This window comes from Neophocaena asiaeorientalis, unplaced genomic scaffold, assembly GCF_003031525.2.
Source record: "Neophocaena asiaeorientalis asiaeorientalis breed wild unplaced genomic scaffold, Neophocaena_asiaeorientalis_V1.1 scaffold72, whole genome shotgun sequence".
Lineage (NCBI taxonomy): Eukaryota > Metazoa > Chordata > Mammalia > Artiodactyla > Phocoenidae > Neophocaena > Neophocaena asiaeorientalis.
This window is the reverse complement of record NW_020185336.1, coordinates 12,559,063-12,585,107: the sequence shown is the minus strand read 5'-3', so window position 1 is coordinate 12,585,107 and position 26,045 is coordinate 12,559,063. Positions and strand designations below refer to the sequence as shown.

The window sequence follows — 26,045 nt, the reverse complement described above, 5'->3', positions numbered from 1 at the left end:
GCTACTGTCCAAATTAAGTCTAATATATATCACCATAAATGGTATACATACCTGCTGCTACATCCATATTATTTACTCCTGGCTGTAAGAATAAAAATGAAATTAGTAACATTCACCTTGCTTAAACTGTATTTTATATACGATTCTCTTAAAGCATAATCAGTCCCCTCTATGTATCAATTCTCTAGCCACCGACTCAAAGATTCTTGGTTAAGTTTTAGTGATCTCAGTTCCCTGAGCTTGCTATAAATTGTAAAAAAACAAAAACCAAAAAACATTGCAGTAATCTGGGACTACTGAAGCACTTTAATCTTAAGTGTTTTATTTATATAATTATCGGTTATATAAAGATCCACAACCCTTTACCCACAATTCTAAGATCCAAAAACCTCTGAAAAACAAGCTTTGTTTTTTTTTTTTTAGTTTGGCACCAAAACTCATCAGTGGCAAAACCTATCCTGAATGATATGAACTGTTTACAGTCTTATTTATCCCACATCAGAATGAGTATCTTTAAGTTCTGCTTTAGAAATATTGTGTTAGAAATTAAAGTGCACTGCCCAAGATCCCGTGGGAAATTTTTACATAATTATTATATACTATATGCAATGTATTACTTTATAATATAAAAAAAATTTTGAAATGTATCTGGCCCTAGGGGTTTTGGATACGACACTGAAAGCCTACCCCAGTGGAGTATGCCACATCTGTTCATTATAACTAAGTCATGCTAACTTGAATATCATAATGATTTCTATATTGCTATACCACCCAATAAGGGTGATAAGAGTATTCAAAGATTTTCTAAGTAATGTGCCACAGCTGAAGTCTCATGAAATGTGGATTTCAAATGAAATCTTCTGATTTCTAAATTTAGGATCTAGTATTAAATCACATCCTATCAATTTTTAATTAGTATATGGTAAAGCAAATGTCTGCTCTTTAAGATTAGAACGCTACAAGAGCAATAAAGTGCTTTTGGCTAACGAATTATGCTTTTTAGAATTCTAGACTTGTTTAATGTAGAATTAATTTAATAACTAAGGATGTACAACAATTATAATATAAATATAGGAAAAAATGTAAATGCCTGGATTCAAGAAACTAAAAATAAAAGTTCATGTAATTCCCATCGTGTAGTACTTGGGAGGCACTTAAAAAGCTAACATGATTGCCTACAACATACGTATGTTATCTCATAGACAAAAGAAATCAAAACATCACAGAAAACAGTTACTTTCACAAGATTACCGGTAAGGCAGGCTGCATGGAAGCCTGAGACATATGAGACATCATCATTCCAGGCATTACTGAAGACATCATTCCAGGCATCTAGAACAAAAGTAAAAAAAGATTACTATATAAGACCAAAGCACCTAACAGGATTTTAAGAATCTATCTGGTTATTAAAACTAATATGTACAACTTAGGATTAAAACCCAGTGAATACTATACTACATGAATAGTATGCTTAGTAAGTGCTTGTTGAATGAATGAAGTATTTTTTAATGACCTATTTTAATACTTACGTCATTATTTATATGTATTGTCAATAATTATTTTAATACATTTAAAAGTTTAGACTATTGTATGTTATTTGTAACTTTAAATTTAAGAATATTAATTTCCTTTAAATTTTAACTCAACACCCATGTTTTTCTCTTCTTTGGAGCAAGGCAAAAAAAAATTTTCAGTGTTTCTCACCTTTGATTTTTAATATCTGATTAAATAATTTTTATAGCCATCTGGTCTTTTTAAAATTTCTAGCTCAAAGGTGCTTATAATTCAGTGACTTTAAACAAATACATAAAAAAACAGACTTTTCTAACTCAAGTCATCTATGCTCTCTCTTATAAAGAAAAACTTAATAAAGCACATACACACATGCATATCTGGGGAAAGAATATATTAGTTTGGGGGCTTAAACTCATCTACCAATAACTGTTATCCAAATCTATGAATCAATCTTCACTACTTAGTATGAATAAAAATCATTAAGATTAACATAAATTTCCAAAGGATTCTGACGCCATGTTCACATATATTAGTATAATCTCACATCATAACTTTAATCTTAATATGAACGAATGTAAGGAAAACATGAAGGGAGATAAAATTATACAAAACAATCATAGGTCCTGGAACAAGGTAACCAGTTATTCAACAGTTTTAAATTAAATGAACAATCTGAGAAACAGGAACAACAAAAAAGAAATAAGCATATTGGTCAACAGGAATATATAAAGCCTACTTAAGGTAGAAAACACTTGAACACTGACGTTTATTATTTTTGAAAGTCAACTCATGAAGCAAAACCAGGCTAAATGATCATTAAAATGAAGTAGCATGGTACTAATGGATGAAAAAACCAAAAAGCCTTTTTGTTCCACAAAACATTCAATAAATTGTTTAAACATCACTAAACAAGAACTTGACTAGAAGTGTGACTAGAACCTGAAATACAGGTCAAATAATAGTTGACAAAAATAAAGTGCAGAATTTGAAAACAAAGCAGTGACAAGCCTCTACAACTCAGACTAACAGAATGAGAACTAGGCTTTTTCCCCTTCTCCCCTCAACAGATATACCCTCACAATTAATTCTGCTTTAGGCTAATAGCAAATATGTTTGAATTCTTTTAAGAACTAAGTAATTATGGGGGGAAGCACGGTGGGCAACAGAGAGAAATGGCCTGCTATTAAAATGGTCTGCATATAAAATCAGAAGCTAATAACATGTCCAAAAACTAGACTTCTAATCTAAATGGAGAACCTGAAATTTGAAAACTTAAGAGAAAAATGAATCAAAGTATTTTCTCATAAGAATTAAAAACTGTGGGGGGAAGGATAAACTGGCAGTATGGGATTAACAGATGCACTCCACCATACATAAAATAGATAAACAATAAGGATTTACTGTATAGCACAGGGAACTATATTCAGTATCTTGTAATAAACTATGAGAAAGAATCCAAAAAAAGAATATAGATACATACATATATATGTATAACTGAATCACTTTGCTGTACACCTGAAACTAACATAATATTGTAAATCAACTATACTCCAATTAAAAGAAAAGAAAAAGAAATTCCACATTAAGCAAATATCAAAACTATGACTACAAGGACTTTGTGGCAACATGAAAAATGCTTCTGACTCCATGTTAAGAGAAAAAAGTCACAATCAAAATTGTGTGTACAGGGCTTCCCTGGTGGCGCAGTGGTTGAGAGTCCGCCTGCCAATGCAGGGGACACGGGTTCGTGCCCCAGCCCGGGAAGATCCCACGTGCTGCAGAGTGACTGGGCTCCAAAAAAAAAAAAAAAAAAAAAAATTGTGTGTACACTACGATTAAAATTTTTAAACAGAGATGTACATACAATAAAATTTGGAATAAAATATACCAAAAATGATAATAGTTACATTAGGGAGATGGAATATGGGTTATTTATTTTTCATTCTACTTTTCAAACTTTCTGGAATGATGTATTTAAAACTAAACGTAAATTAAAAGAATTCTGTGCTAAATCTTAAAAAAAGAATTAAAGACATTTAAAAAGGGGGTAAAATCTCCATCAGGCAACACAGCATTTCCACACGATAGCAGTACAAATGACTGTACAAATAAATGTAATTTCAAATTAAAGTACTTTACGTCATAAGAGACACAGTGATCAAAGCCCATCCAAAACCAAAGCACAAAAGAGCTTACATATAACAAATGTTTACTAGACCAGGCAATGACACAGCAAACAATATTTGAAAATCATTAAAGAACAGAATTTGACAGAGTTCTCTCAATTGTTCTTCTTCCCACACTTCAAATTTTAAAACATCTCAAAAATTTGCCTTTAGACTAGAACTCATGGTATCGGTTATATAATGAGATTTAATGTCAAATAAAAAGCTAAATTCTCCCTCTGTATCTCTGTAAATTCTGAGGGGTAGCAACTAGTTAAGCTTGTTCAACCTGACGAAAATTGGCAAGATTCTTAAATTTATGTACAACTGAATATTCTAAAAGTAAATAGATAATTCTAAAGCAAAACTGTGATGTTATTAACATGAAACCAAAGAACAAAAATATAAATATGCAAAATACTATGTTTTTATGAAAAGCTATTACAAGAATTTGGCCTGTTTCCCAAAGCCTGAGGAATCTATTTTGTGGAAATGTTATGATTTCCATTTTTCATTAATTCTAGGATACACCTAATATGGAGATGCATGTGTCAACCCGTCTGATTGAAGTTGAATTCTTTCAGAGGATCTGTGTTCACTTCAGCCAGTCACTTGGCAGCATCATCAACCTGAGACCATTAAAAATTTCTAAGTTATTTATTTACTTGTTTTAACACCACATTGATAATGGGAATATAGGCTGCAAGCTTATGAGAGAATTGGCGTGTGGTTTAAATCCTGATCAGAAGTGATTTTTCCCTCCTTTTGCCCAATAAACAAAGTTGAGACATTCAAGTTACTTTGCTGTCCTTTTTTCCATAGCAGATTTACTTCTTGCTTCACACGGAGGGAATAGCCCTTTGGCATCCCAGCTTTATTCGTAGACTTCTCATTTGTTTTTTTCTCACGCAGGGCACCTAATATAATGGAGTGTCTCATCAATGATGACATCTTAAATTCAATGAAAACAGGATGTTGGTTCAAAATGGTTACAGGGACAAATTCTTAACATAGTTGCTACAGTAATGCCACAACAAATTTCACAAGCCAGATCATTCTTAAGGCTACAAAGTGGTAGCTCATACTAAGCTTATTGTGAAGCACGCTATAGAATTACAATAACCTTGTAGAGCTTCATAAATTTCCATTTAAGCTACTTTGGCAAATACATTAAGTGCTGTAATTAAGCATTTCAGTTGTTAGGAGACAGAGAAAGAATGGTTAAGGGTGAAAGACATATATGTGAGATGTAAGCTAAATTGCCTAAAATATTAAACATCTAAATTTAATGGACACTTTGGCACCTTTAAAAAGTAACTCAGATATACAACTTGATATGCTTTATTCAAAGTGGCCAACGATTTGTGTGATGTTTCTATTTCTCTTCTTTTAATGATAAAAGTTAAATCAAGAAGAATCTCTTGAAAATTCTAAGAATCACCCATTTGAAGAAAATTAAAAATGAGTAAAAACTAGGGAGCACCACACAATCCACTCAGTCATTCTTAGCATCCCAGTTTAGAAAATGTCTAATGTTAGATAAAAACAAGCATGATTCATTGATCACTCTAGATATTTGAATTATAAAAAAAGGTACAGTAATAAAAGTAATCCTATCAGTGCTAGAGCAAATTATATAAAATGTAAATTAGCCCAATTTTATTAGGATATGAAAACAAAAGTGTACATCTTCATGTGGGCACCTCAAAAGTTCTTTTCTTCATAATTATTTCCTGAAGTTTTTCCTGCTGGAAAGAAATCACACAATCTAACCTATTTTTTGTCTAAATATTAACTCTTGAATTTGGTTGATTTTTAAAAATCACTCTTGCTGCCAACCTGTAGCTACAAACTGATTACCTAAAAAGTTTGATTCTTGCCTTTATACTTGTTCCTTTTAAATGTGCTAAAGTCAATTCCACAAATACACTCTACAGAGGCTATTAACATTAAGCACACAGTATTTTAAAACAACTATTCCCTACACCACTAACTTACCTTATAAACAAATATATAAATGAATGAAAAAAATTAAGTTTTGAATAAATGCAAAAACTACATCTTTGAATGTAACTAAATATTCATTCAATTGGAAATACCTGTTTAAGGCATGTCCTTAACAACCCAAAGTGGCTGGATTTTGGGACAATCATTTAACCTTACTTCCTCTTCATCTACAGTTATATATAAACTCAAAACATGTCATTTTCTTATATAAGAAACATTTAGATAAAAAATAGACATTATTTGTACAAACTGCTCCCACAGGGAGTAGAACCTTACCATTTAATAAATCAACTGCCAGTATTCAAAATTATTTAGTTTGCTAAATTCTCTCAACCTGGAGACTTTAGAATTCACTGAAGTATACACTATTCCTTCAAATTCTAAGGAGGTGTAACATGGCATAATCTCATACTGCTATATAGGGAAGCAGCCTAGTACAACTATTGAGTATACTCTGGATTCAGACTGCCAGAATTCTTACCCCAGTTGGCCACTCACCAGTTATGTGATCTTGGGCAACTTTACTTAACCCTCAATTTCCTCACCTGCAACACGGGGGAAAAATAGTACTCATCTGATAGGACTGTTGTAGGGATTAAATGGAATGATACATGAATACACACAGGCACTTAGAACAGCGCTCAATAAATGAAAGCTGTTTTATTACCACTGCTCTCCTTCAGCTCATGTAATGAAAGTATCTCTCATGTTGCCCCTTCTCTCATCTATTCCCTAGCTATCTGTTAGTTAGGCACTTTGGTTCTTTAAAGGCATCTAGTAAATACTGTAAAACCATCACCTTCAGTAGGAATCAACACACGTAATGAGAAGTCAATCCCAGATTAAGGATCACATTTAGTGCTGGCTCTTCAATGTCGCTTTACAATTCACTCAACTCTCTAGGCCTTCCTATTCCTATCTATAAACTGGACATCTATCTAGCCAATCCACTTTTCAGTCAGGAGGATCAAATTCAATAGGGTATATGAATCAGTTATATACAAACATGCTGATAAAAATTATAATTCTAACACAGATTAGGTATCACAGTTCTATTCCCTGAAACCTTATAAAACAAAACTATGTGAAAAAAAGGCAAGTAAATAGTTTAAATTATTTAGTCCACTGTCTCTTGCTAAACCCCAAACTTCTTAAATGACGGTACAGAAAATATAAAAAGAAAATCACTGGGTGTTGATATGTGACACAAAAACTTAGAAAAGGAGCTAAATAAAAATGAATTGTATCACTTGATTTTTAAAAAGCTCTAAACATACTGTGGATACACACACAAATTGTGGTGTCTCAAGTCATATAGAATCAAAGATTTTATAAAACTTACTCTAAAAATCATCTAAACCTCCTTTTGGACATGAGCCCTCCAGAACACAAGTACAGAGGAACACAAGACTATTACTATCTTCTTCCCCAATTCCTTTAAACTAGATTCAGTATTATATCTAGCTAAATCATTAAATATTTGTCCATATGAAAATTTTTAGCTCCTTCTCAATTGTGGGCACCTTTAGGACAAAGAGCATGTTTAATTTATGTAAGTATTACTCGTACAGAAGAGAGTTACATAGACATAGCAGAGACTCAAACACTTGTAGTAGACAACTTCATGACTAGCCCTTATTTCTGTATAAGGAAAGAGAGGGTAATTTTCTATTATATTCAACAAATATATGATCATAAATATGTAATGATCTTAAAAGTACTAAAAAAATCATCTTTCAGAGAATTAACAACTTTCTTGATACCCAATGACCAAAGAAAGTATACCAAGCCCACGTTCTCAAACAGAAACTTAATGCTCATTCATTAATCAAAAGGTAATTTAAAAATTCTTAACCCAAACAGATCAGGAGCTAATAAATAAGATTTGAGAATTTTGTTAAAAAAAAAAAGTCTAAGATAAATGAGATGAAAATTTTGTTTAAAAAAAAAAATGAAAGCCTAAGATAAAGCAAACTATATTTCAACTCAGTTCTCACTTGCTGGCATGTTTAGTCCTTTAAGAGACACGGCTAACAGCAACACTCAGATTTGGAGAAGATTCAGATTTCCACTTTGAGTGTAGTGCCCCAAATAAGAAAGAAGCAGATAGAGGATTTTCTTTCAAGCCTGTCATACAACATACCACATCTTTAGTAACCGCTAACTATACTTAACTTTTTTTAATAAGAAGAAACATGATGACTTGACCAGGGAGAAAAAGAAAACAAATATAAAAGATTCATCTCCACTAAATATTCGAATGTCTACAAGTATCGTGACAGTCAAATCAGCAGTTAAAAGATGAGAAAACAGTGTGGCCAGGCACCTGAGTGATACCTGTAAGTTCCCTGAGTGCATGGTATATATACAGTGTTCACCTTTGTACTAAAACACAGTCAAGAAGAGGCTTAAATGTCTATTGACGAAAATGGGCAAAGTCTATTGGCTAAATTGACCTGACAATGGAAATATGAAGATATGGAAATAGGAAATAAGAATGAAAGACTAATGACAACTTTAAATGAGACAGTGTATATCTACTCATTCCAACTTAGAAACCTTCAACACTTAGGCCAATTCTTTCTCTAGGTAAAAAACAAACAAAAACTCTAGTGCATAGCTATGGATATAAGTAGATGCCAAATGTGCACTATCTACTGATATACCACTTGATAATGACTGGAAGTCATGTCATCAACATTTCTAACAAACCCAATCAAAACCCAACAGGTTAACCCATTGAGATCTCTTTTGTTTTTTTTTGACCAGGCTGCGCAGCATGCAGGATCTTAGTTCCTCCACCAGGGATGGAACCCGCGCCCCCTGAGTGGTGTCTTAACCACTGGACTGCCAGGGAAGCCCCCCTTTTTTTCTTTCCTTTCTGATTCCACCATTAATGAATACATTTGTTGCACTCTACAACTCTATGAGCTGCTACATTTATGTGTGTTAATACTGATTTCCACATTGCCCTTTTATCCTGAAGAGCAGACAAAATGGGTAAGTGATCCCAATTCAGCTTTTCTCGCAAAATGTTAATTACAGGCAGTGTTAGTTCTATGCAATGTGCTAGACAAAGCAAAATAAACAGATAATAGGGGGGCAAGGGAGACTGTGGAAGTGGGGGAGAGGAAGATGGCCAACTAAAACGGAAAAATACTAAGTAAAAAGTTTTAAAAGGCTTCTGCAAGACTTCTTAGCATCTTTAGAAAATACTGCACCCTGAGAATCTCAAAGGGGTGGAGGGGTACAGTTCATTCTTCCAAGTAATCCCGATATACTCAGAAATACTACTCTAGTTGAAGTTTTTGAATAGATGAGTTCATATTTAAATGAGTTGTTATCTAAAGATAATGAAACTAAAACCTATCAAAATCTAACCATATACACAGCCCAAAAGTTATACCAACACAGTAGGTATGGGTCAATCTATGTTTTAAAATGCACTCACCTAGGTAATATAAATACATAAAGTTACCTAGATTCAACAATCTACGAGCAGATAAGCTAAAAAAAAAATCTTTTTCACTGGCTAATGTTCAATTCAATGGCAAGAACCCTGTAACACCCAAAAGTGAGGATAACTCACAAGCAACAACAGCATAACAATTTATCAAGTCAGTCAGATAAATATAAGACACCAATGAATATACTGGATTTCTCTGGAAGGCCTATATTCCAAATCATCATTTCTCCCGAGGGTATGGAAAAATCTGGTAAAACTTAAAGAGATGATCACCAATGAAGTCATACAGACAGAAATACATTTGCCTGTAATTTAAAGTAAATGGAAGTTCTTTAGTTTTATTCACCAAACAAAAATTACTTATTTCATCTTATTTATCTTCCATTTTTGTCAAATGAAAAATCAACAGTAGAGGCAGACCCTAAAAACAAGAATAAGTGGTAACAGTGTGAAGTCATAAGTAACCACTGAAAAGTCACATGTAACACTGACTAACTTTCTGGCTTATATTGTAGGAAAGAGTATCTGCGTTTGTTTCATTCATTCAACAAGTAATTTACTGAGCACCCATGATGTGCCAAGAACTGTGCTCAGCACCTATAGACTTCTTAAAAGTTCAGAACATAGCCCCTGCCCGCTAAGAGCTTACAACTGTTGGAAAGGCAAAGCAAATAAACCATAATAAAACAAAACAAGTGCTAAAATAAGTGAAATAGTAAGAGTTATGGGCGGATTACGTAGGATTTTATTTTAATAATCTGAAGGGGAGGTATATGCTGGGAATATTTATTGCTGAGGACCTCTTGGAGAAGGCAGGACTTGAAATGGCAGAATTTAGGTAAATAAAGGAAAGCTCATGGTAGTAGAGAGCTGGGGGGCAGGAGAGCAAGAAAAACAGCACAACCTTGGTCATGAACTAATATAGTTACACAAAATACCATGAAAAGACCAGCCCGCATTCATATTAGGGAATGTGAAGACATGCAGCTCAGAATCGTGCTCTGAATTATATACTATGGGAGATAACTGAAAGTTAAATTGTGGAACGTAGACATTACGCTATAGGCACAGAAAAACAGTGGAAGTTCTAGGGCAAGGAGGTAACTCATTGAAATCTAAAAAGAGTCTTTTGGGGGACAAGCTTGAAGCAAGAAAACCAGCTCAAAAGTTGTAAAGAGTATCTTAAGCATGAGAGTGTAATGACTTAAGCTCAGATAGCAGCAGGAATAGAAATAAGGTCTATAAAAACCTGCCTTACTCAGTAAGAGAACATGAAAATCCGACTTATTTTTAAAGAGGAATTATTCATTTATCAGTTTATTGAACAAAGGCAACAAGAAAAAAATACTGAATAATTAGAATTAGGGGGGCATTACTAAAAGAATTTCCTATTTTTACTTGCATATCAACCCATAAAATCTTATACATATCACCTATCCTTATCAAATGATCTAAATTGAATCATAGGTTGTTAGAGCTGAAAGGGACCTTAATTCTTTTACTCTACTCTTCTCATTAAAAGAAGAGGAAAATTAAGAAAGAAGACAAAGTCAGGCAGGAAGACTCTTGGGCTTAAGTGAAGGCCAAATCGCCTGTGATAAGGATGGTTTATGTTGTAGAAAAGACAACAAAAGAATAAGACGTGAAAATATTTTAAAGCAAAACATTATTTACAATACACAGAGAAAGAAGACAGCTTCATACATAATTATATCTTAATACAAATCTCTACTGCCACCAAGCAGGAAAATTATTTTATCATCAACATTTATAAACTTGTAAGGTCCCTTCCAACTGTAAGATCCTATAACTCTGTAAAAGTAGAAGCACAACTCTCCCATCTGAAGTTAATGTACAATAAGAAAGGCAAGTTTAACCTACAGGATAAACTTTAAAGAATATTATTAAGACCTATTTGATAATTTCCAAATATCTATTACTACTAATAGATTCATCCTAAATTCTAAAAAGGCATTCTAGGTTATCTCCTGAACTAAAACAAAACATGCTACTCCTCTAATCTAAATCATTTGCTGCATTTCAAAAAGTACAAACTCTGGCTTCTGTAGACTGTTATGTCCAGTCTGCATATTATTTTACAAACAAGTTTTAAAATTTCATGTCATGTTCAGTAACATCCCAAAGACCACAATCACTTAGCAAGTTAAGACTGCCACCAATTTTAGTCCTCAGCTGGACCCAGAATGAGATCTTAATGTGAACTAGGCAATATACATGAAGGTTCCATAACCTTCAATTGCAAAGTCTGAAGAATTTGTGAATTAACTTTTTAAAATTTGATGACAGAACCCTACCAACTTTGTGTCACTGCAGTGAGCTTATATAGGCACCCTGCTTCTTCTCATTATCTTCTGACCACTTACTGCTCACTTATACTTCTGAGGGCGGGTAGACAGAAGACATGATGCAGAAAAAAGGATCAAGTTTGAGAATTATCAACTTTTATTTTAAGGTAGTTGTTTATAGGGCTTTAAATTAGATTTATGAATACATGACTGTTTATATTATCCACACCCTCCCACTGTTATCAAAGCTAAAACAAGAATTTGTTTTACCAAGACTTGGGCCCCATATTTGTTAGATATCAAGAGGAAAAAAAGGAATAATCTAAGGGAAAAAAAAAATGGGGATTCTCTTGAGTTCCTCAGAGCTGGGTTCTTAAGTCATTCAATCGTTATCCTAACAGGAGCCAACAGAGAGAGACTTCTAAACATCTAAACAGTCAGGTACGCTTAAAGGCACATGGCATATACTGGTCTAGGAAAGAAGCAGAAGAAAACCACAAGGTAAAATTCAGAGTATTTGAATGGATGTGTACCAAGTAGCAAATAACCTTACTAGGAAGATGGTCACTACAGAGCTAAAGAGAAAGGGCCATAAAGCAAACTGTGACCAGCTTATGTCAATGAGATACATGAGTACTTAAAAAATAAAATCTGCATTTTACTCAAAATGACTAGCTGGTATCTTGGTTTTGGTAGTGCAACAGCACCAATACAGCAAGGGCAAGCAGGTCAATCCCTTGCAAAACTTACCTTGATTGGCCCAATGGAAACAGAAGGCCCCAGAAAAGAGAGAAGCATCTGGCAGTAGCAAATTGTTTTATTTTATCTTTCTGTGGAAAGAAACTAATTTTAAATAAGAACCAGAGCATTTAAAGAATAAATATTTTTTAAAGCTCATTATCTAGTTAGAGCAGCTCTACTGAGAAAACAAGAAGAGCTCCTTGCTGCTTAGAGATGGAAAGAAACAGAAGAGGAATCAGAGTTGTTTCTCCATCACCTAGGGAGTTTTAAAACTTGTGTTATCCTAGAGTAACAGAATAAATAGTTCTTTTATTTAAAGAACTCCTACAGGCAGAATATTTTGGGCCTGGTGCCTCTGAATAAAGCTTTTTATACAAAATTAAGGGCTATACTCTTAAATACCTTAAATAAAAAAGAAGAAAACCACTTGACATTAAGCTCTTCTATTCTTAAGAAAAAACAAAACAAAAACACACACAAAGCGAGCTCCTTTCTCCACTACAATTTCACCAATAATTCAAACCATCAAGGCTTAAATGATTATCAAAGCAAATAATGCCCCCAACTGGCAGAAAGATCATACCTAATTGACTGGCTTTCCAAAATATTTTGTTAGCCTAAATACGTGATGATTTATTGAAACACTAAATGGAAAGAACCCAGCCACCAAAGGATATGTGTATTATAGAACCTAACAGGGGGCATAAAATTATTTACGGTAACTGAACCTGTTCCTTTCTTGGATGCTTTTCTAGGAATTAAGTTCTATTGAACTCATTGAGTCAGCATTAAAACCTTTTGGTCCAAATCACTCCCACAAAATGTTTACAATTTATGCTGGAGATGGAAGGGACAGCTCAAAAGCAGAAGTGCAGAAGCAAAAATCATTAAAAAAAAAACCGAAAAAACAAAATAGTATAAGTGGAAAATAAACTACCTATTTGGCACTGTCCTATGAAGAACCAAATCAGAGTAGAACCTTCCCACCTCCACTCCCATTGCGCGCACACACACACACACACAAACACACACACACAGACACACCAGGAAGCTTTTTCAGGAATAAAATTAATCCTAAGCCAAAGGCCTAAACAACTGCTGTTTTCAGATTCTATGCATGTACAAGGTCCACCAACAAAAATTATATTGACATAGCATATTTACTTCAATTGACATACTTGGGGGGAAAGTCATTACACTAAAAAGCCTACATGTACTTTGCTACTTTTAAATTTAAAAAAACAAACCAAAACAAAAACAACTCAATTTTGTTGCTGTAGAAAGTAAATCTCTTATACAGATTTTTCATTACACTCAAAATTTGGTTACTGTCATGATTATACAACATTTCACTTAAAAACATTATTCTGGCATAAACTGAAACTTAAACAGCTGTTAAGTATTGACCCAGATTTTGAAATTCTTTGACACAAGAATACCATGGGCAAAAGTAAACAAAGAAATACAAAACAAAACATTCTTACTTGTCCCATTGGTGGTCCTCCCATTGGGGGCATCATTTGCGGCATCATTCCATGAGGTACAGGAGGCATATTCGCTCTCTGACCCATAGGATGCATTCCCATTGGGGCATAATGCATGCCAGGGTGCCCCATCTGAAAAAGAGGGACAATTTAAAAATTAGTAAGTACCAATAAATGCTTCTCAAAAATCTGATTTCTACAAATCAGTTATATGCACGACAGAGTATCTGGCTAATGTGTGATTCAATTACTTAGTTTATACTTTCTTGTCTTAAATAAAATGTACACCAGTATTTATGAGCTTGCACCTGACCAAATTTCAGAAAATGGAAAAAATTAAAATCATCACTGGACACCTAATTCGTAGTTGTTGTTGTTGTTTTTAAGCATGCTGATTTAATCAGTTACCAACTGGCTTGGTAAACTGGGAGGAAATGCATGTGAAGGCCAACTTAACTGTTATGGTGAAAACCACAACTTTGTCCTACTTCACACAGATCAGCTAATCAATTATTTTTATTTTATAACTTCATTTATTCTTAAATTCATTTCTAAGATGATTTTAAGCTTTAAAACGCTGAATTTACCCAATTAACTCAGATGAGGGCTGGTCTTACACAAAACAAACAGTATTGGATACCCGGGGACACTTCCCTCCTAACAAGCAAACATATTATTTCCTAAGAGAATCTCTAACACAGCTAAAATTACTCCTGCAAAAAACAAAACAAAAAACCCAAAGAATGAGGTCTGTCACTCACGGACACTAAATGCAAACAACTAATTCATCCATCTTAACACGCTTTTATAAGACAACTACTTTCTTTACTTGTGTGTCCATTGTTACAGGTCTTAAAAGCAGGAAATTATCTCCTGCCAATTCTCCCAGCTGTCCCCCCGCTGCAGACAACACTACTACTAGTGAAGAAATTCTGGCAGCCTCTATTAAAGTCTACCGAATCAAGTCTCCGCCTTCCCCCCGCCTGCTTAATCGGGCCTACCTCTCCAAAACGCTCACCCCGCCTAGGGCCCAGCACCTCTACCGCGCATCTGCCTAGGCCAAACCCACTGGGAACTTCCACGGTCCCACTTCCTTTCCTTTGTGCATCCCCGCCCTCCCATTTCTCTCCCTCGGAACATATCCCACCATCTCGAGCTCTTCCTTCGTCCACTCTCATCTTCTCCTCCTTCTGGAGAAAGCTTCCTGTCTCTGACTCCGTTTTTCATTGTGCCGCTTTCCCCCTGCCCCACCGATCCCTTACCGAGGGCCGTCTCCTCAGGAAGCCGTCAGCAGAAACCCAAGAGCTGGAGCAGAGGCTTGAGCCGGACAATCTCCGCTCCCCGTCCCCGGGACCCCGCGAGGGAGGATGGCTCTCCATTTCACTCACCATGAGGCCTCCACGCTCGGCTCCCGTCCCCGGCCTCATCGTCGGACTCAGACTGCTCCGCCGGCGGCCACTGCCGCTACACATACCAACAAGAAGCGACCTGAGTGGCTGGCGCCCACTGGGGCTAAAGGTTAAAGGCTGCCCTGCGCTACGGGGCGGGATCAGCGGGGCCAATAAACTGACAGGCTTCCCCGCTGTCCAATCAGACTGCGCTGCCGACACGCAGCTCTTCGGCGATTCGCCCCCAGCCTCAGCCTCACTCGGCGTCGCCTGCATGGAGGGGGGAATAGGGGGACGGAGGAAGTTTCTGCGCCGACTCCTCTGCCGGGAAAACTCCACCAACTCCCCCCGGGGAAGGAAAGACAACTGTATCCCAGCTTCCCGAGCTTAGACAGCCTCACCCCGTAGGGGGTGGGGCAGTGGGGGCCTGCCACCTTCAACCCCCGCCCGCGTCACGTACGCCCCGCAAACCTGAGGCTGCCGGGGGTGGGGTAGGGTGGGGTGGGGGTGGAGGAAGTAGCTTCTAGCGTTAGCGGTGGCCGGGGCTGGATGCGCGCGCGCGGGGCTCGAGGTGGAGGGAGGGGGCGGGGAAGGCGAGAGGAGGGGTCGTGAGGAGCGGGTTCGAGCTCAGTACGCACCAGCTGGCGAGCGCGCGCCGGGGTGGGGGGAGGAGGCGTGCCGAGCGGTGTGGAGGGAAGTTGTGGTAGGGGCGGGGAGAACAATGCGACAGGGAAGGAGGAAAGGGCAGTTAAGGGAGGCGAGGGCGTGGCGAGCTGAGCTGCCGTTAATGAGGGAAGCCGGGGCTAGTGCAGGCGTAGAGGGGAAGAAGGGAGAAAGCGAATAGGTTCGGGAATGTGTATTAGAGGGTCATGGGCGGGCGCTAGGACCGAGCGTCGGGGAGGTGCGGCTTTGGGGCTGCCGGGGCGCGAGCTTGCATGGAGGTGACGCGGCGGTGGCGGAGATCGCTGGCCCGGACTAAGCACTGCAGGGAGAAGACACTCGGCTGCCTTGGGCCTCGGCTTGTCTCTCCCCGCGCACTTCACTGCGCGCCTTCCTTCGTACTACTTGAGGGTCATGCTATGGTCCGGGGGCGCCCAGCCTTTTCTCGGGCCCCACGGCACTTTCCTCGCCCAGCCACGCACCCTTGTGCACCCCTGCGCGCCGGGGCCAGGTGGTGGAGGCCGTGGAGGGCCTGGCCGTTGATTGGCTGCTGCGACCGCGGGGCGGGGCAGGTGGGCGACGCCTGACCTCTGCGGACCTGATTGTCTTTCCCGCCATGTCGTTCGTGGAGAGTGGGAGGCGACCAGCCCCTTCTCGCCGCCGTCTAGGCACTGCTGTCCCGTTTGCTCAACCGGCGTTTTCCGCTTTCACTCAGGGAGACAGCTGGGGTGAGGGTGAAGTCGACGAGGAGGAGGGATGCAACCGAGTGGCCCGTGACCTGCGGGCGGAGTTCTCGGCCGGGGCGTCATCGGAACCTAGAAAGGACTCGCTACTCCGGCCAGATGGGGACGGGTCTCCCGCCCTGCCCGATAAACGCAATGGTATTTTCTCGGCGGATGCGGGCGGCAGAGCCCAAGCCCGGCGCTGGCCGGTCCAGGTCCTCTCAGTTCTCTGTTCGCTGCTGTTTGCCATCCTCCTCGCCTTCCTTCTCGCTGTCACCTACCTGATCGTAAAAGGTACGGAATGAAGCCCGGGTCTTGAAAGTGTGTCCAGAGTTTACTTTAGTTGAGCCTGGACGTGGCTCTCCCCTTCGTCGCCCTCGCTCCATCAAAGGCCGGCAAGCTGGTAGCAGCTTTCATCCAGAGTCCTCGTCCGCACCTTTCTTTGATCTTCTCCCTTGTCTTCTCGTTTCATAAAGGTAGAGGACCTTGGTCCGTGATCAGGAGACCCATTTTAAGAAAGGGTCTTGATAAGTGGGTAGTCTTGAAGAAAAAATATCTTAAAGTCGGTGAACACTTGCGGTAAAATATTGGCAAAATCAAGCAAAATGCATAACAACCGTCATTAAAGGAAGACGGTGCAAAGTGTAATTATTAAGCTATACATGTTCAAAGAGTTTAATCCACAAATGGTTAAAGATGTACAATCCACTGATTCTTCTGTACACGTTAAATTGCTGAAGGACAAGGATTTCCATCCCACAACCCAAATTTATACTTGCATAGGTAAAATAGACACTCTTGGGTTTTGAATTAGGTTTGCAACCCAGTGTAGTGGTGAAGTTCTGTTGCAGGAGCAAGATAGTAGGTTCTTTCTCTGATTAATGGTGTTATTTTCCGTGTCTTAAGTTGAAATATTGGCCAGGTTGGAATAGAAAGAGATGTGCCTTGAAAGGTTTTACAAAGCTCATACAGATGTATTATGTGGTTGGATATTTTATGTTGCAGTGGAAAGAGTCAGACGTCAGTTTAAATTTCAGTTCTCAGTGGTGTGTGACTTTGGTTAAGTTACTAAAAAAGAAAAATTAAAACAAGAAAAAATAGTTTGTTGTATGGAAAGCACCCAACACATTGCCACTCAAGTATTTTATTTCACTAAGTAGAATTAAATCTATTTAATTCCAGTTTTTACTTTTCCTCATTGCTTCCAAGCCCCTAGTGGGGTGTAGATGGCATCTAACACTTTACCATGCTTGATTTTCATGCACAAGACAGATTGGCAAGTTAATATGAGAGTTTTACCTCTTCATACAATGATACTGGGTGTAAATTGTCAATGTTAAATATTTGGGTGCCAATGTTTCATTCCTCTATCACTTCCCTCCCCCATTTTTTCAAAGCAGCTCAGAGTTTTGTCTTGTAGGTAGTTTAATTCTTTTGCTCTGAGAGATTGCCTTTGTTCATAAAGTCACAAAACCTGATAAGTTGAAGTACATTGCAGAACACATTGAGCTGTGCTTATTTTGGAGGATGGAGAAAGGAGCTGAACTCAAAACCTAGTAATTCGCATTACATAAAATGTCTAGGGAATAAAAATTCCCATTTTATATACATGGCAGTTGACTCATAAAGACATCTTATTTGCTTACTGAAGGTCACTTAGCTAGTAAATGGAATCAGAATTTGAACCCAGTTGTTTCGGGCTCCAGAGTGCTTTCCACAACTCCACAATGTCTTTCCTTTGAGCTACTTTTCAAATTATAAAATTGTCTTTTTTACCCAAGCCCTTTTTGTACTTACAGAGTTACATGCTGAAAATTTGAAGAATGAAGATGATGTACACACTGGACTGTTAGGTATGGACTTTATTGTCACTTAATTTGATTTTTGAGCTCACTTTTGTTTTTCTAGATTATGCTTAAACTATACAGAATTTTGGTTAAATACTTAATATATTCCCTGTGCAGTTTGGTTTTACTCTTTTTCACTTGCATTTGTGTGTGGTAACTTTTATTAGATTTTCTTTTTACATGTGTATGAGGGTATCTCCGTGTGTATATGTATGTATACCAGACATACTAGGAATGCATTTTGAATACAACTGTATGTAACGAAGACTCAGAGAATACTTAATGTTTCTTAGTTACCTTTTGGAAAAGTCTCTCTACACTTCTTCCCAGGAATTAAAAACAAACAAAAAAACCTTACCTCACAAACTTAAAGATAACATCTTAAGCAGACCTCATGAGAAGTTTAAGTTCAGATCCCCTTATAAGCAACTTGGTTTTTCAAAAAATATGAAAAGCATTGGGCATACTTACACAGGTTAATCATGACTAGGAAAGAGTCAACCTGAGTTTCTATAGTATGTCTGTAGAATGCTGCAGTTTGCAGGTTGGTAGTGAAAAATTCAGTTGTCATTTATCTTTATTTCTCTCTGATTATGAAGACTTCAGAACTTGACTTGTCTGGCGTGTTTTGCTCCTGTTTGCTGTAATTTCTTTGGCTGACCACTCTGAATTGGGGTGGGGTGGGTGGGAAATGGTTGCCATCCTAGGCCGCATGTTGCTCCCTCCTCCAATCTTAGCTAACCTATTTAAACTGCCTCCTCAAGGCTAAGGTCCTCGTGGTGATACAAGGTATAGTTCACCTGATTTTGCAGAAGGGGAACCTTTATCTTCAAATTACAAACAACGTAGTTTGCTTGTCCCATGAAAACTTGTCTATGCTTGTCTCAACTTCTTGCATGAGAAAACTGTAAGGAACGGCACCAAGAAACGGAGGAGAGCTTAAGCAAGCTTTATTTGGGAACGCTCCCAGGCGAGGTTCACTGGTCTGAGAGAAAGGGGCCAGGGAAGTCGCCCCGGGTGCAGGCACGAGCGAAATTTATAGGGGTGGACGCAGGGGAGGTGCTTGCTGTGTGAAGCAGCCCCTTTTTTGGTAATCTCTCGGGTGTTGTGGCAATGTCGGGTACCGGTTGCATCAGCCTTAGAGCCGTTGGTTCCGCCCCTCGGGGAGCGGGAAATCAGGGAGTAGGAAAGCCGTAGAGCCATTGCTTTCGCCCCTTGGGGAGCGCGAAAGCCGGGGTCAAGTGGAAAGTCACGGGTCTGTTTCCTGGGCAGGTGGAAAGTCCCGGGCTGATGCCACTTGTGGGTCGGCTGCATCAACCACCTTGGTGGGGGTTCCGTCTGGGTCCCTGGGCCCCTCCCCGGACCTGCTGGCCTTACATCCCGACTTCTTTGGTGTAATGGGGCGACGTTTGTTCTCTGGCTACTTCCTGCTGTATGGGGGCGCCGGAGGGGAGTCGGGCGGCCAACAGTCCAGAGATTAGGGGAGGGCGGCAGCGGGGGGTTCTGTGGGTAGTAAGGTATATGGGTGGAGTAGCATCTGATTCACCGCCACCCGAGATACTTCTTGTATGCGATTGCGGAGAAACCTGAGGAAACGGGACAAGCATGAATAGGATGCAGATAAGGATTAAGGGGCCTAGGATTGGTGTCAGCCAGGACGGCCACCAGTCTGGGATGGGGGAGGTGGATTGTCGCTGCCTGTGTTGGAGTTCTTCTTTTAAGCGTCGGAGAGCATCCACATTGTCCTCAACGACCTCTATCTCGTTGATATAGTAGTAGCATTCTTCTTGTAGGAAGAGGCAGGTACCTCCTTTGTCGGCTGTCAGAAGGTCCAGGGCGCGTCGGTTTTGGAAGGCAACTCGGGCTACTGAGGTGATCTGGCGCTGGAGGGAGGTGATGGAGGCGGCAGAGGCCTCAATGGCTAGCTGGAGTTTCTGTTCTAGGTTGCGGGATGTTGAGACACTGTGTGTCAGGGCTCCTCCCCCGATGCCTGCAGCAACGAGGGAGGAGGCGAGGGAAATGCCTGCTACCATAGGGAGAAAGATGGCCCTTTTCTGTCGGCTGAAGAGTTGTGTGGTAAGTGAGAGAAATTCGGCTTCACCATACAATGTGAGCTGTGGAACAAGGGTAATGGGGATACATGGAAAGGGGGAGGAAGAGTTGATCTCTTTTGTAAGGGAGCCATTACACCAAAAGAACAGACCTGGTGGGGCCCCCATTGGCATAGTTACAGGGAGGGATGAGTTGCAAGGGAGTGCATCATTAGTTAAGTTTGGTTGGCTGCCATAGCAAATTGTGAGGTTCTTTTTTTCTAAATCAAGGAATATGGGGACTCTTAAAGGGGGAAAAGGTAAGTTCTGGGAGGAATTAAGGAGGGTAGAGGTGAAGGGCTGGTCGAGTGGGACAGCAGTTAATGGTGGTCGGCCAAGTGAGGCACATAGAAAGCAGTCAGAGATGTTGCCTATTCCGGTGTGATTAAGCATTTGCACCCCTTGGCGGACGAGGGCCAACCAAGAAAAAGGGTCCGTCTTATGGTCAGGGTTGGGTAATTGGCGTTCTAGGGCCTGTTCCGTCTCCTGGACCATGGTGGCCTGCTCGCTCAAGTGCTGGATAATTTCAGGGATCACTCTGACGTATGAGCGGAAGACCCTAATAGAGCCCACAGGGTAGGCATCAGTTGCCCACCGGTAGATTTTTCCTTGTACCCCTTTTACCCATCTTGTGTCCCAGGGATCTTTGATGTTGATGAATAATTGACCCTTGCCATTTGTGGTGAGCAGGTGGGATTGTCAGAGCGAGCTCCTGGTATCTAGTTTTGCCACATGGATGTTACATGAGTGATAGGGGCACCCCCCATAGGTCTCATCCCACCATTGACAGTAGTCTCTGGTCTGATCGTAAGTGAAGCAGACAGCGGGGGTGGACCAACCCAGGGGAACACCTTCTGTGTTAGAGATGGGGATCTGGACTGTCACCAGGGCCTGGCACCCATCTGGTTGGCAGTCCCCTGTGCCCAAGACTCGAGCGTGGGTCCGACCTTTAGCTTGCCATGTCCCATGGACATGGAAGCGCCATAGGGACATCTGGTGAGTCCTGGGTGGCAGGAGGAGCAGCAGGAGGAGAGACAGGGTGACGGACAAGCCGTAGTCTCGTGGAACCCAGCGGTTGGGCCGTCCAAGTCTCTGGAGTTGGGGCCATTTTAAGGCGGGAGACATGGTACCAGGAGGGGTGTCCCAAGAGTTTGGCTGCCGTAGGAGTGGTGAGGATCACCGTATGGGGGCCTGTCCACCGTGGCTTGAGAGATTGGGGGTGTAATTCTTTGAGGAGGATGCTATTGCCAGGTTGTAGAGGGAGAGGGGAAGTTTCAGAGGCAGTGACCGTTGGCAGGTTGTGGTCAGCGTGTTCACGGAGAAGGTGGCAGAGCAGAGACAGGTAGGGGAAGTAGGAAGCTAGGGGTGGGTTTTGGGTTGGTAGGTTATGGAGGAGAAAAGGGCGGCCATAGAGCAGTTTGAATGGATTGAGACCAGTAGGGGTCCGAGGTGAGGCTCATATTCGGGTAAGGGCAAGAGGGAGCAAATCGGGCCACGAGATACGGACCTCAAGGGACAGCTTGGTGAGGTGGTCCTTCAAGATCCCGTTGGCACATTCAACCTTACCAGATGACTGGGGGTGGTAAGGGATATGGGTCTCCAGGTGATCTGAAGAGCCTCGGATACCTGCTGAACCACCTGAGAGATGAAGGCGGGTCCGTTGTCCAACTGGATGGAGATAGGCAGGCCAAACCGTGGGACGATATGTTGGAGAAGAATGGTGGCGACCGTATCTGCCGTTTCTCGGGCCGTTGGGAAGGCCTCGATCCAACCTGAAAGGGTGTCAACGAGAGTGAGCAAATATCGGAAGCGTTTACAGCGAGGCATATGGGTGAAGTCAATCTGCCAGTCCTCGCCAGGTTGGTGTCCGTGCATCTGGTGAGTAGGAATTTGGGGCCGTAGGCCTCCTTGTGGAGAGACGGACGCACAAGTCTGGCAAGCCGCGTGAGTTTTTGAGATGGCATCTCTGAGTCCAGGCATATAAAAGAGGGGATCTAGGAAACGGAACATCGCCTTTGGGCCAGTGTGTAGGGACTTGTGGATATCTTATAGGAGGCTGGCTGCTTGAGCTGAAGGGAGGGCAACTTTGTTGTCCATAAAAATCCATCCTTTGTTGTCCTTGTGGACCCCTTTGGATAGTAGTGCTGTCTCTTCGTGGGGGTCATATGCGGGTCAGATTGAGGTGGTGAGGAACAAGATCGGAGCTGGAGGGGCCCCTTTGGTGAGCTCGCGGGCCACGGAGTCGGCCTTTGAGTTACATTGTGCTATTGGGTTACAGGGAGACTGGTGGCCCCTGCAGTGGATGATTGCATCCAGGAATTTTGCGATGAGGGAGGCGTTGACCACCGGGGAGCCCTTGGTGGTCAAAAATCCACGCTCCCTCCAAAGAGCTGAATGGCTGTGTGCAATCAGGAAGGCATATTTAGAATCTGTATAGATATTGACCCTTTGGCCCTTAGAGAGGTCAAGGGCCCGCGTGAGTGCGATCAGTTCAGCCCGTTGAGAGGTTGTCCCTTCTGGGAGGCGGTTGGCCTCAATAATGGTTGAGATGGTTACTACCGCGTAGGTCGCCCGGCGGCGTCCATCAGGGCTGAGTATTGAGCTGCCATCTACGAAGAGGATGCGGTCCGGGTTTAACAGTGGAGTATCAAAGAGTCCTTCCCTCGGCGGGCTGAGGGCCTCTACAACTTGGGGGCAAGAGTGGGAAGGGGAGGTCCCCGTGTCAGAAATGGGCAAGAGGGAGGCTGTGTTTAGGTGGGGGGAGAGGTCAAGGGAGATAGCAGGGTTTTCGATGAACAGCAGGTGGAATTCCTGGATGCCAGAGGGGCCCGAGAGAGAGAGACTTATGGCCGAGGAGGTCGGCCAGTCGGTGAGAGGAAAATACAGTCAGCGGGTGGGCCAGGGTCAGTTTGAGTGTTTGTTTGGTCAGCTCAGCTGCTGATGCCAAAGCTCAGAGGCGTGGTTGCCATCCCCAAATGGTTGGGTCAAGTTATTTGGAGAGGTAGGCCATGGGGCGATGGGAAGGCCCTACGGGTTGCGCAAGGAGTCCAGTAGCTATTTCGACCCATTCATCTACAAAGAGGTGGAAAGGACGATCTGGGTTAGGCAGAGACAGGGGAGGGGAGGATATCAGGGTGTCTCTGAGGGTGAGAAAGGCCCGTTGAACAGTGGAGGGAGAGGTAAGGGGTCCTTGGGGGGTTTCTTTAGCAGCTAAATATAGGGGTTTAGCAAGAAGAGCAAAGTTAGGGATCCAGTGTTGGAAAAATCCTATTAGGCCCAGAAAGGAGAGAATCTGGTCAGCTGTCTCTGGAGGTTGGAGGTTGGGGATGGCCTGGGTGCGGTCGGCTGTCAGGCTCTTTGTTGTGGGGGTAAAGTGGATTCCCAGGTAGGTTACTGAGGGTGTAGACAGTTGGGTCTTGGCTGGAGAGACCCGATAGCCGCAAGAGCCGAGATAATTGAGGAGGTCAGCAGTATGCTGTTCTGAGAGGCTGAGAGATGGGCTACAGAGGAGGAGGTCATCCACGTATTGGAGGACTATACTGGGGGTGAGAGGGCAGGAAGCGAGGTCCCGTGCCAGAGCCTGGCCAAAGAGGTGGGGGCTGTCGCGGAAGCCCTGGGGAAGAACCGTCCAGGTGAGCTGGCGGGAAGCCTGGGTATCCGGATCTGTCCAGGTGAAAGCAAAAAGGAAATAGGAATCAGGGTGTAGGGGGATTGAAAAGAAGGCGTCTTTGAGAACTAGGACCGTAAAATGAGTGGTGGACGGGGAAATATGGGAGAGCAAAGTGTATGGGTTTGGCACGACTGGGTGGAGGGGAATTATTGCCTCATTGATCAGTTGGAGGTCCTAGACCAGGCGGTAATCTCCTGAGGCCTTGCGGACAGGCAGGATGGGGGTGTTGCAGGGAGAGTCTGTGGGGACGAGGAGCCCCTGATCTAAGAGTCTGGTGATAATAGGTCGCAAGCCCCTTAGATGAGTCTCAGAAATGGGGAATTGGGGCCTGGATGGAAACTTGGAGGGATCTTTAAGACAGATTAGGACAGGGGGGTGGTGGGTCGCTATTATGTGTTTTGAAGTATCCCAGACCTGGGGGTCTATCAGGTTGGGGAGGATGGGAGAAGAGAGAGAGGAGGGAGAGGGTTCCGCTGCCAGACCGAGGAGGGGGAGCAGGAGTTGAGAGGAGGGGGCCTTAGGGTCAAGTCTGGCAAGTTGGAGAGAGGCCCCTAATTGGAAGGGAACATCATGACCTAGCAGAGGAACCGGGCAGGACAGTATGACTAAGAATGAGTAAAAGGGAGCCTCTCGAAGTAACATGAAAGGGGGCCGGTCTGGAAGGGGAAGGATGGCTTACCGTCGATGCCCATAACCGAGACCTGGGAAGGAAAACCTGGCCCGGAATATGTAGGCAAGACCGAATAGGTAGCCCCCGTGTCCACCAGGAATGAGGTGAACTTATAGCGTTACTCTGTGCTCGGCGAGGGTGTTGGGGGTCTTCGAGTCCGGGTGTTGTCAATCGTCAGCCAATCCCAGGAGTTCGAGAGGTAGGGCCGTTGGGTCGGTTCGCCCTCCGCGTGGAGGCGCTGAGGGAGGGCCAGCCGTAGGGCAGTCACTCTTCCAATGGCCTGTTAGCCCGCAGCCAGGGCAGGGCTTGGAAGGAGGCCGGGGATTGGGACATTGGCGAGCCCAGTGTCCCTCTTTTCCACACTTAAATCAGGCCCCTGGTGGGGTTGCCTTTGGTGGGTCCCGTGGATGTTGTCCATGGGAGATGGCCGGCCACAGGGCGGCTACGAGGGCTTGGGTCTGGAGGGCCACCTTTTGGTGCATCCGAACCTGTCGGCTGGATTCTGCCAAATCCTCACAGGCATTATAGACTTTAAAGGCCATTTATACCAGGTCTCGGATGGGAGTCTGGGGGCCGTCTTCTGCCCGCTTAAGTTTTTTTCTGATATCAGGGGCTGATTGGGTGATAAAGTGGGTGGCCAAGACCGTTGCGCCTGCGGGGGTGTCAGGGTCCAAGCGGGTGTAGAGAGTTAGGGCCTCTGTAAGGCGGTTGAGGAAGATGGCCGGATTTTTATTGGGCTCTTGGGTTATCTCTTTTAGTTTTTCGAAGTTGACAATCTTGTGGGAGGCAGCCTGCATACCAGCCAAGAGGCATTGGATCATTAGATCGCGTTTGCAGCGACCGTCTTGGCCGTCCTGATAACTCCAGCCCGGATCGGTGCCAGGAACGGCAGTGGCTTCGACGGGCATAGAGTTATCAGGGAGGTGGACCTGATCTGCGTGGTTTCGGGCAGCAGTTTGAATTCTTTCCCACTCGTCGGGGGTCAGAGTAGAAGATAGGCTCACAAAGATGTTGTGCCAGGTTAGATCGTAAGCTTGAGAGAGGTAGCGAAATTCTTTGATGTAGCGGGAAGAGTCGGCAGAAAAAGGAGCCTAACCGCTTTTATATTTGAGAGAGATCTTGGAGGGAAAAGGGAACATGAGCTCTAACTAATCCTTCCGCTCCGGCCACCTCTCTTATGGGACAGAGAAGGTTTGGGTCCTGGGAGTCGTGGTGGTGAGAGCGGGTGTGTGAGCTCACTGGCGAGGAGAGTGGTGATGGGAGAGCGACGGAGGGAGAGGAAGCAGGGGAAGGCGGGGCTAAGGGGGAGGTTGC

General features: G+C 42.3%; 2 protein-coding genes across 8 annotated transcripts in view; one reads left to right on the top strand and one right to left on the bottom strand.

The window, feature by feature from the left end:
- PRPF40A (pre-mRNA processing factor 40A) overlaps positions 1-15,523 on the bottom strand; it is a 53,299-nt gene extending 37,776 nt beyond the window's left edge. For 3 of the 4 annotated variants that reach the window (XM_024735963.1, XM_024735961.1, XM_024735962.1), the window contains exons 1-4: positions 15,073-15,523; positions 13,685-13,816; positions 1,252-1,332; positions 52-82 (exon numbers count right to left, since the gene is read on the bottom strand). In XM_024735963.1, coding sequence (XP_024591731.1) covers positions 52-82; positions 1,252-1,332; positions 13,685-13,816; positions 15,073-15,348 — 520 coding nt within the window. In that variant the 5' untranslated portion in view covers positions 15,349-15,523. Of the gene's footprint in view, positions 1-51; positions 83-1,251; positions 1,333-13,684; positions 13,817-14,946 lie in introns of all 4 variants that reach the window. The other variant, XM_024735960.1, reaches the window with a different exon arrangement.
- Positions 15,524-15,696: 173 nt separating this feature from the next.
- ARL6IP6 (ARF like GTPase 6 interacting protein 6) overlaps positions 15,697-26,045 on the top strand; it is a 44,724-nt gene continuing 34,375 nt past the window's right edge. Inside the window, exons 1-2 of one of the 4 annotated variants that reach the window (XM_024735964.1) lie at positions 15,697-16,748; positions 18,254-18,307. In XM_024735964.1, coding sequence (XP_024591732.1) covers positions 16,349-16,748; positions 18,254-18,307 — 454 coding nt within the window. In that variant the 5' untranslated portion in view covers positions 15,697-16,348. The remainder of the gene's footprint in view (positions 16,749-18,253; positions 18,308-26,045) is intronic. The other 3 variants (XM_024735967.1, XM_024735968.1, XM_024735965.1) reach the window with 3 other exon arrangements.